The following is a 9,222-nucleotide window of genomic DNA, read 5'->3' on the forward strand; positions in this document are numbered from 1 at the left end:
GTTTAATACATACAAAAATCTAAGTGTAACAAGCTAGTCATTTCTCTCATTCTTTGTGCGCAATATTTCTCTGAGAGAAACTGAGCAGCTCTACTTGAAGCCATCAGACTGAGCCACACAGTTTTGCCCTTGTGAACCTATGACCATGAAATTGATATTTTGTTATTTCCATAGTCGTGTGGGCTCATTAACTTGTTTTAAGTTGACATGGTCCTGCAAATACCTCCACATTATGTTTTTCTTAAAACCGGGCTCTCTAAGTTTTGGTATTTATATTGAGCAGAACAATGTTTGTTAGCTTGAGAGCCACTCGAGCATACACAGTTTCTCACCGTGAAATGCAAGAGATGTAGGCCCATGGGCTTTTCTGTCTGTTAGTTTCATGATTGACAGCTCAATATTCCCACCAAAGACAATAACTTTCAGACAGGTAGATATTACAGTCAAACACACAAGCCACAATGCCAAATCACAGGACGTTTCTCAAGATGGCTGCTGTAGGACACAACACTGGGGTTTTCTTGATAAAATATTGGTAGAAAGTGGAGCCATCCAGACTATCATAATTAGACCACTTGGCACCACTTTTTACCCACTCTGAGGCTGGACAACATACTCATCTGCAGTCTGCCAGACGACTAAAACTCTCTTTTAGCCGCCTACCCTATCATTAGAACTCCCGAACAAGTACAAGATACCCAGCTAACTGTCATTCTCTGCCCATTGTTGTGCACTGTGGTGTAGACACATAGCTATGAATAGGAGGAAAAAGCCTATTTCAGGCAATTATAATCATCTGATCCTGCATAGTTAGAAGTCTCGGTGCCGGCAAAACCACTGAGGCTAAATCTTTGAAGTCACATTTAACTCTTAACTCTCTTAAAAATATAGCTTTGAGTTAATTTTAGAGACTGGCTGTGGCTGACATTGTTTACTTATACACGAGACACTATGTAGGAAAGGGACTCTGATGGCGAAATTTAAAAACTACTTTTGTTATTACACATTCAGCAATTGTCCACTGTATATGGTTAGAGGTCATATGTAGGTCCCTTTTTACATGTCATTATGGGATAATATGAGCTGACTATGTAGGGTAAAATAATTCCTAATAAGACAACAAAAATAGTGAGAATGCTTTATAGTGGACTATATGGTGAATATTTTATCTTTTATAAGTACCACATTAAAATAAGTGTTGGCCATCCTCAAAATTATTGTAGTTGTGTAAAAATTGATGAGCTCATTCTCATGTCAATTAAACTACACTTAATAATGAATGAATGTGGACGTCACCCTTATACTAATACATTTTCACAGAAGCCATTTTCACAAGTCATAGTAGGGTAAACTCAGTTGTTATGCTAAAATGTATTATGGTTCAGTTCTGTTAAGTGTGTCACAGCCATTCCATTGAGCCAGCATGCACAGTACCAGGGCCCTAGCACTCCAAGATGGACAAGGGCCATCATTTCTGTAATTAAATACACCTGTGTTTACTCTGCAATGACATGTCAAAATGGTGTGAAAATGGCCTTTAATGACTTTTATTCACAATGTGTGTTTCCACTTAAGACTCGTAAAAGTTTTTTGCACTTTTGGCAAATATCCAACTGACCTACATTTTGGTTTGAAACATCTGTATTTTCGACCAGGTCTTTCTTTTTGGATATGTTCTATAATAGAAATTTCCTGCTGAAGCACATGCAAAACATATATAACACACTTACTCACACTCCAATAACCTTTGACCTCAGAAAGCAAGCGTGTTACACACACTGCTCATTCTTATCATCACATGATTTTCTCTTCAGTGTGACAGTCGTGATTACATATCTCCATGGAAGAGTCAACAGTGAAAACAGGTTAAATATTTCACATTTTATTTTGTTCTGCTCATTCAGCTCAACAAAATGCTCTCCGGCCAAAAATCAGACACCAAGTGAAACACTCATACTGTAAGTACCATTTAGAGTTGGACAGCACAGCCAATGACTGAGTCACTTATATATGTACACGCAGATTTATCCTGATGACATTACAAACATCATAAATGATTACTATGTAACATACATAATGACGTACAATATTTCATACATCTGCTCTGTATTGCTGCTGATCAGTTATTGGCCCAGAAGGAACAGATAAATAGACAGAGCTGAATGACAGGCTTCTGAAAAATAAGAAGCAAACATAGAATCAGTCTCTTTGGTGATTTCACCTCATTTACTGTATAATTTGGAAAGAGGAAAGCGCTCCAATTTACTGACTGAGAAAGACGAATAATTATCTGTTTAAGGCCACGACTGCAATAACAGAGAGACCCTGTGATCATCCGAACTGGTGGGCGGTGCAGGGAACATGCAGATCAGCCACTTATGTTTCAGTGACACTGAGTAAACCTACATCTAAATCTCCACAGATGGGTTAAATTGCTCTATATCTAATCCACACCACTGCTCCAAAAGCCATTGCATGGCGAATTCAGTGGTGTGTTTGGACTGTGTGCGATAAGTGCAATTAACAGCGGCACCACCCAATTTATTGCAGCAACCTTGTAAACCAGTAAAGTTCTTTTTTTTTAACAGTTCAGGTAAAGCTGAAGAACAGGCGTGTGTTATCCAGAATAGATTGGGTAAACAACATCAATAGGTATCAGTAGGTTTCCTCTGTTAATGTTTGATGGCATTAATGTACTGTAGAAGGTGTGTATTGGTGAGGTGCTTACAGACCTCTAACTGTGTCGTGGACTAAAAGTGTGACAGCTGTAACAACACTTCAACATGTGGCACAGACATGGTGTAGAGAACGCCACAAGAAAATCTGATTTAAAAATAATTTATACTCATTTACATTTGATTGAAATCCAAAAGAGTTGCTGACCAGACAAATGTGTGGTCACTGGAGTTGCTTCTGATTAAGGAAACAGGGTGCAGGATTGGCTTTGTCTCTCAACTGTAGAATTATTGCATCTTTGATTGGGGATTGAAGCTAGTTTACATGAACTTCATGTTCTGATTTTAGTTAAATAAATGTGTAAGAAGTGTTGGGGAATTACAGTGTAAAACATAGAAAATAATATACTTTGTTAGAGAAGGGCATACAATCAGACACATGGGAGGAGTACACTTTTAGTACATAACATCACCGTCTGGAAACCTCCCCTTCCAAGTCAGCTTATGTTTCCTTTGGACATGTCCAGTATGGTATGTGCCATTAAACTTTATTAGCTCCATCTTTTTTGGTTGAATGCTAGGTCACAGTCATATTTAACAGTTCAGACTGGCTCTGAGGAGCAGACGTTGGTTACAGCCTCGGGGTCTCTGACTTTTGGGCACCAACAGAGATGATTTCTGCAACAACTCTCCAGCTCCGATAGGCTCACTTTGCCTCTGTTGTGCTGCTCCTCCACCGAATTAAAGTTATTCTGGCTACCACAGCTGGGGTCGTCCAGGTGAACGTAAAATAAGTCCTTACATCCAGTCCCCCCCAAAAGGTCAGCAGTTCCAGTTTCATCATCAGTCCCAGGAGTCTCCTCACTTCCTACTGGACACACACATACTTCTTCCACCAGGACTTGGAGAGCATCTTCATCTTGTCGGCTGTGCTGCGGACCTTCCTCTCCCGCCTCGCTCTCCTGTCAGACTGCCTCAGCCCGACGGCGATGGCCGCGTCAAACACCTCCTTCAGATTCTTTTGCGTCAGCGCCGAACACTCAACGTACATCACCGCCCCAATTTTTTCCGACAGCGCCCTGGCGTCCTCCTCTAGCACAGGCCTCTCCCTCCGCCTCGCCAGCTCGATCAGCACTTTGACGTCCTGCCGCAGGTCGCACTGTGTGCCTACAAGGAGGACGGGCGTAAGGGGGCAGCGGCGGCGGATTTCGGGGACCCACTTCTCCCAGACGTTTTGAAACGATGCCGGGCTGACCACGCTGAAGCAGAGCAGCAAGGCGTCAGTCCGGCTGTAGCAGAAGTGGCGGAGTTTGTCAAACTCATCCTAATGGAGAGAGAAACAGATAGTTAGCAGTGTGGGGATGTCCATGATTTATAAATATCAGGCACACTCATCTTAACATTTAGCTCTAAATCTTTATTTTGTGATGACTTATCTCCCTTCAATTCTCACCCAGGCTGACCACACACCAATGCGCCTTCAGTAATCGGTCAACACACTCCAGTACTACAACATGGATGGGAGGTGTGCCATAATCAATCAGTGAAAGAACTGTCCAAATAGTGTTTATATTGTGCTAATACATAGTAACGCCCTGCCCACTAATTTATATAATCTACAGCAAATCCCTAAAAATCACACTTTGGAGCCACACAGCTTTGACTAACAAGGGCCTCCCACACCCTTGAGTACACAGATTAAGGTTGGCAGAAACAGGACACAAACCTCTCCTTCTTTCACTTAACCCTCTCCTTTCCAGCACACATCTCCTAATCCCTCTTCACCTAAACAACACCCTGTGTCGGCTCCCTTCGGGTTTTAAAGCACAACCCAATCTGCACAAACAGTCAGTAATTCAAACAGTTAACATGCAGAGCTCAACAACTACACTGTGGACACTTATCGACTCCCACACAAGCTTTGGCTGTGCTTCACGATCTGATGACGTAGGTCCATCTGCAGAACATACAGACATCAACATCTCTGAGTAAGGAGCAACTTTGTTTATCAGCTTTGGCGGCAGCTGTTATCATTTTTCTCTGGACTGTTTCTTTCTTTCTGTCTGGTCTCTCTCTCTCTCTCTCTCACTTTTCTGCACACCCCAACCTGTTTCTGGCTGAAGCTCCCCTGATATGAAATTGCATAAGAACAGTAGGTATCTGACGACTTTGCATGCAGCTTGCAACATGCTGTGAGGTTGCATTAGGGGCTTGTTCAAATACCTTGTTCCACTTTACAGCCAAGTTGTCTTTGATTGTGTGCAGAACTGGCAGTGCCCTCACAGCGTTTGGGATTGTCAAATATGCTGCTCCCAGGGCTGGGTTCTTTTGAGTCGGATTATGAAACAACCACCCATGCTCCAGGGAAATAAAAACACTCTTTCACAACCTGTTCCTCCCAAGATTGTTCTTAAGTACCAACATAATAATGAGTCAGTAACTTTTGTCTGGCAAGCGCCCTACACCACGGTGTCCTTAGCGGCAAAAAGATGGAGAGAAATATATTTAAGGTATTTTTGGCATCATCATCTCAAACCTAACCCTGCAGGCTTTTCCCTCTCCTTCAGCACCCTGTCAATGCACCATCACAAGAAACACCTATTCTATGGAGAGTTATTTTCATTCCAGATGAAGATTGACACCAGAGTCTAGGAATTTTCCCATTTCAATACAGATGAGTTACCCGAAATAGGTAAGAGGCCCATGTGAAGTAAAGGCAACCTGGGACGACCACAAAAACAGGATGTCTGCAAATTATCAAACTATCGGATTTCTTTTTCAATATTTTTTCTTTTGCTAATTAGCACTAAAAGCAAAGTACAGCTGAAGCTGATAGGAGGGTCAGTAGTTTTGTAGATATTTGGTCATGAACCAAAGTATCTGACCTGATGATCCCACTTAATGTAAAGTTAAGTTATTACAGTCAATCCTGAAGGGAACACAAATATCTGTTCCAAATTTTCATAAAATGTGCCATCTGGGTGTAGCAAAGGTTGAGACGCATGCAGGGCATACGTGGGGTTCCAAATGTGTAATGCAATATGTGTTTGTGTGTGACCAAAACTCACCTGTCCTGCAGTGTCACACAACTGTAGTCTCACCGGGTTTCCATCCACCTGAACCACAGCTGTGGACACAGAAACAGACAGACAGAGATAATAAGTCACAGCTGTCAACATGAAATGAAGTCTGTGTAGGCTCATAAAGCCCACACCTGACACTTCAGACACACACTCACACACATACTACCCACCAGAATATTCTCTGGAATAAACAAAAGCCTGCCAGTTGAAAACACAAAGACCCCCTGCTCAGCTCTTCCCGCTCACAGACGGCCTGCTCCGTCTCGCCCACCCACTCTGACAGTTACTGTTGAGACCATAACACTTTACTGACGCTCGGACCACTCCGTGAGCTTTGTTCTCTGCTTTGTTTTAACAGAGGCCATTCCAAGGTTGTCTAATGGGGGGGTTGTTCGGTGACTGTCTTCAATAGGCCTCATTTCCAGATTGAAAAAAGTGGATGAGTCATCTTACAGTTTCATTATGGGGCCATTTATTCTTTTCAGAAGAGCGAGCACAATGCAGAGCAGCAGGCACATGGAAACATTTACAATACGCCTGGAGTGTGTGGTCGGTCATACCACCTGATCAAAGAGTTTGCTGGAACTATTCATGTAGTAGGACAGGAATCATACCATTATAAAAGCAAGGAGAAAGAGCAGGCGGAGAGAATGAAAGGAAAGTGAGAGGGAGCCGCCATTGGGTAATAATTTCCTAATCCTTGACATATGATACCTCCTTTGATTTTCTGGATCAAAACCCCCTCTTATCGTCCCCTCTCCCAGCCTCCCACTCCTCTGCGTCCCTGCCACCTGTGGCATTGTGTAACTGCTCATAAGTCAGCTTTCAAGAGGACGTTTTGAATCCAGGGCACTGAGAAATGACATCACCATTGAGGGCCCCAGCAGCACAATCACCCTCTGTCAGGCTGAGGCGAAAGACAATCTCTGCCTCTGAGCCACTGCAACAGATGTGCCCATTCCAGTATAGAGGAGAGGGCTCACGGGTCAAGGCTGACAACAATAGGCAGAGTTGTGCAATCCAAAACCCCTGAACCAGAGACGCTCTCTGTTCTGTGTGTAAAGGGTAAAGCCAGCGCTTGTCTGAGGGTGGTGTGTGTTCTCAGCGGGTGTTTTATGGGATTTGCGTTGGCCAAGTTGTTTATTTTTTACTGCTCATCAGTGTAATGTCAGATAATTAACTAAGATAAATGACAAAAAAAGTTTACAATTAGGTTTACAGGACACAATGCCTTTCAATTTGTAAAAAGGCATAACATGTGTTTATGTGGGATTTTCCATTCATCAATACTGTCAGTTTATGTTCTTGTGTGCAGCTGTGACCATAATAGGTGATCATCAGAACAGAGTTAGGTGTTAAGAGTTTCTGAAGAAAAGCTAAGAAGGGACAGTCTGAAGATGTGATTGTGAAGGTGATCAACAGGTGTGTTTTATTCATGCCGACACTGATCAGTTTGAAACAGGTATTTTGTTCTGTCCTCTTATTTTGCAGTAAACAAAGCTTGCTGGGACAAGTGAGTCAGTTGGAAAAAGTGGAACCGGGCCAAATGGAAACCTTGCTACATCAGGGAGGATAACTCATGTGCATTAACACTGATGTAAGGCGGATAATAGGTAACACATCTATCATAACAATGGGATAATAGGGGAAATACCAGAATGGAAGGGTGCTATCAAAGCATGAACAGTTGAAGATGAGTTCAGTAAAAAAGGAAGGTGGAAAAAACTAGACAAACTTCTAATGTGGAAATTGTTACCACAGTTTCATTAAAAAACAAAAAAAAAAAAAAAAAGTATGTTAATTGGACGCTGGCTTCAACCCCAATACAGCAATTTTCAATGCACTTCAGTTATACAAGCATATATCATTTTTGCAAATCCAGCAGGGTCTGTGCTCATCTCTGATCCGGGATATGAGGGATGATATTCCTTGTATATGTAAACAGATAATAAAGGAAACTGAAATAGCAATATCTTGGGTTTACCTGAGAAGTCATCAAACGCAGTAGGGACGTATCTGGTCGGGTAGCCGTTCGTAGTGTAGCTGACCACCAGGCTGGTTTTGCCCACCGCCCCGTCGCCGAGCAGGACGCACTTCAGCAGCCGCTCCTGCCCCTGCCCTGGCCGGGTTTGTGTGGGATTGTGCGGGGGTACCGGGGGGGCCATGGTCCGTCCGTAATCCATGTTGAGTAGGGGTACCATTCAATCAGCTCGCACTTCAGCGCGCTCTCCTCGAGGTGCAGATGAAGGGACCCACCATGTGAACAAGGATCCCTCTCTGTAAATACGAGTTTGCCAAATTGCTTCAAATCGCGTGCGGGACTCGTGCGTAAAAAGGTGTCCTCCTGTCCTGCGCGATGCCAAATCCACTGTGTCAGGACCACAGCCTGGGACTCTGCAGTCTACGATGCGAGGGCGGGTCTAAGGCGTTATATCTTCAGATTGATTTGACTAATCCCTCCCACTTCACCTCCCAACGGCGGAGGGCCGAGCAGACAGGTTAAGGTTGAGAAGAGAGGTCTGAAATAAAACAGAGTGTAACATTTGGATGCTGTTTGTACTGTGCTCTCAAGGGAAATTAGAATAGACAAATAAACAGCATACATTTTTTTGTTTTTCTTCATTCTTTAAAATCATTTTTATAAGGTAATATGGGGCGGCTGTGGCGTAGTGGCGAGCAAGGTAGTTCTCCAATCAGAGGAGAGTTCTCCAATCAGAGGGTCGGTGGTTCGATACCCGGCTTCGGCAGTCGATGTGTCCTTGGGCAAGACACTTAACCCCAAGTTGCTCCCGAAGGCTTGCCATCGGTGTGGACTGGATGTTGCATGAATGTTAGTTAGAGTCTGATGGTGGCACCTTGCATGGTAGCCTGTCATCAGTGTGTGAATGGGTGAATGATATGTAATATACTACTGACTGTAAGTCGCTTTGGATAAAAGCGTCTGGTAAATGTAATGTAATACTTTTTACTTAATTTTATTTTTGGACCAGTAACTGTGAGGTTGCCATGAGATCATTGAGTATGAGTATAACCTGTGCGGGCAAGTCCAGACTTGTCCTCTCCATTGAGAAGACTGGGGACAACCTTGATGTCCATTCAAAGGTTGACACATGATGTACTGACATTTCAGACCACCTGACCTACTTTCATTTGCAGCCAGTGGAGCCTAGAAGGAACAGACAGTGGCCTCAAACTGTTATCTACTGGGAGAATGCACAGTAAAAGACAAAAATATAGCTCAATCAAGGGAAATTTGTATTGAAAAGGACAAAATCAAAGGTCACTGTCCCTCTGATTGGGTAACTTTTCAAACTGTCAGTGGCTGAAGTGATCCTGGTCCCTTGTCTCCATCTGACAGACAAACTGGACACTGAATCAGACTGAAGTCATGTCTTAACTTGTGTCGCCTCCTGGTGGTTGTTTGCAAGAGCTGAGCGAAACTGACATGCCCTTAACTCTCAGGA

At 43.2% G+C, this 9,222-nt stretch overlaps 1 protein-coding gene across 1 annotated transcript; it reads right to left on the reverse strand.

The window, feature by feature from the left end:
• Nucleotides 1-1,881: 1,881 nt before the first annotated feature.
• On the reverse strand, nt 1,882-8,130 carry rhoub (ras homolog family member Ub). The gene is made up of 3 exons (XM_054602248.1): nt 7,743-8,130; nt 5,744-5,802; nt 1,882-3,999 (listed from the first exon to the last, which is right to left on the reverse strand). Exons 1-3 carry the CDS (start codon nt 7,957-7,959, stop codon nt 3,544-3,546), a joined length of 732 nt encoding a protein of 243 aa, XP_054458223.1. The 5' UTR covers nt 7,960-8,130; the 3' UTR covers nt 1,882-3,543.
• Nucleotides 8,131-9,222: the final 1,092 nt, after the last annotated feature.

Source organism: Anoplopoma fimbria, chromosome 1 (assembly GCF_027596085.1).
Source record: "Anoplopoma fimbria isolate UVic2021 breed Golden Eagle Sablefish chromosome 1, Afim_UVic_2022, whole genome shotgun sequence".
Taxonomy (NCBI): Eukaryota; Metazoa; Chordata; class Actinopteri; order Perciformes; family Anoplopomatidae; genus Anoplopoma; species Anoplopoma fimbria.

Coding starts and splice junctions, on each gene's coding strand:
- rhoub (XM_054602248.1), bottom strand. CDS start 7,959: ATGGTACCCCTACTCAACATGGATTACGGACGGACCATGGCCCCCCCG. Junction 5,803..7,742: donor TGCGTTTGATGACTTCTCAG/GTAAACCCAAGA, acceptor CTGTGTCCACAG/CTGTGGTTCAGGTGGATGGA. Junction 4,000..5,743: donor TGTGTGACACTGCAGGACAG/GTGAGTTTTGGT, acceptor TCTCTCCATTAG/GATGAGTTTGACAAACTCCG.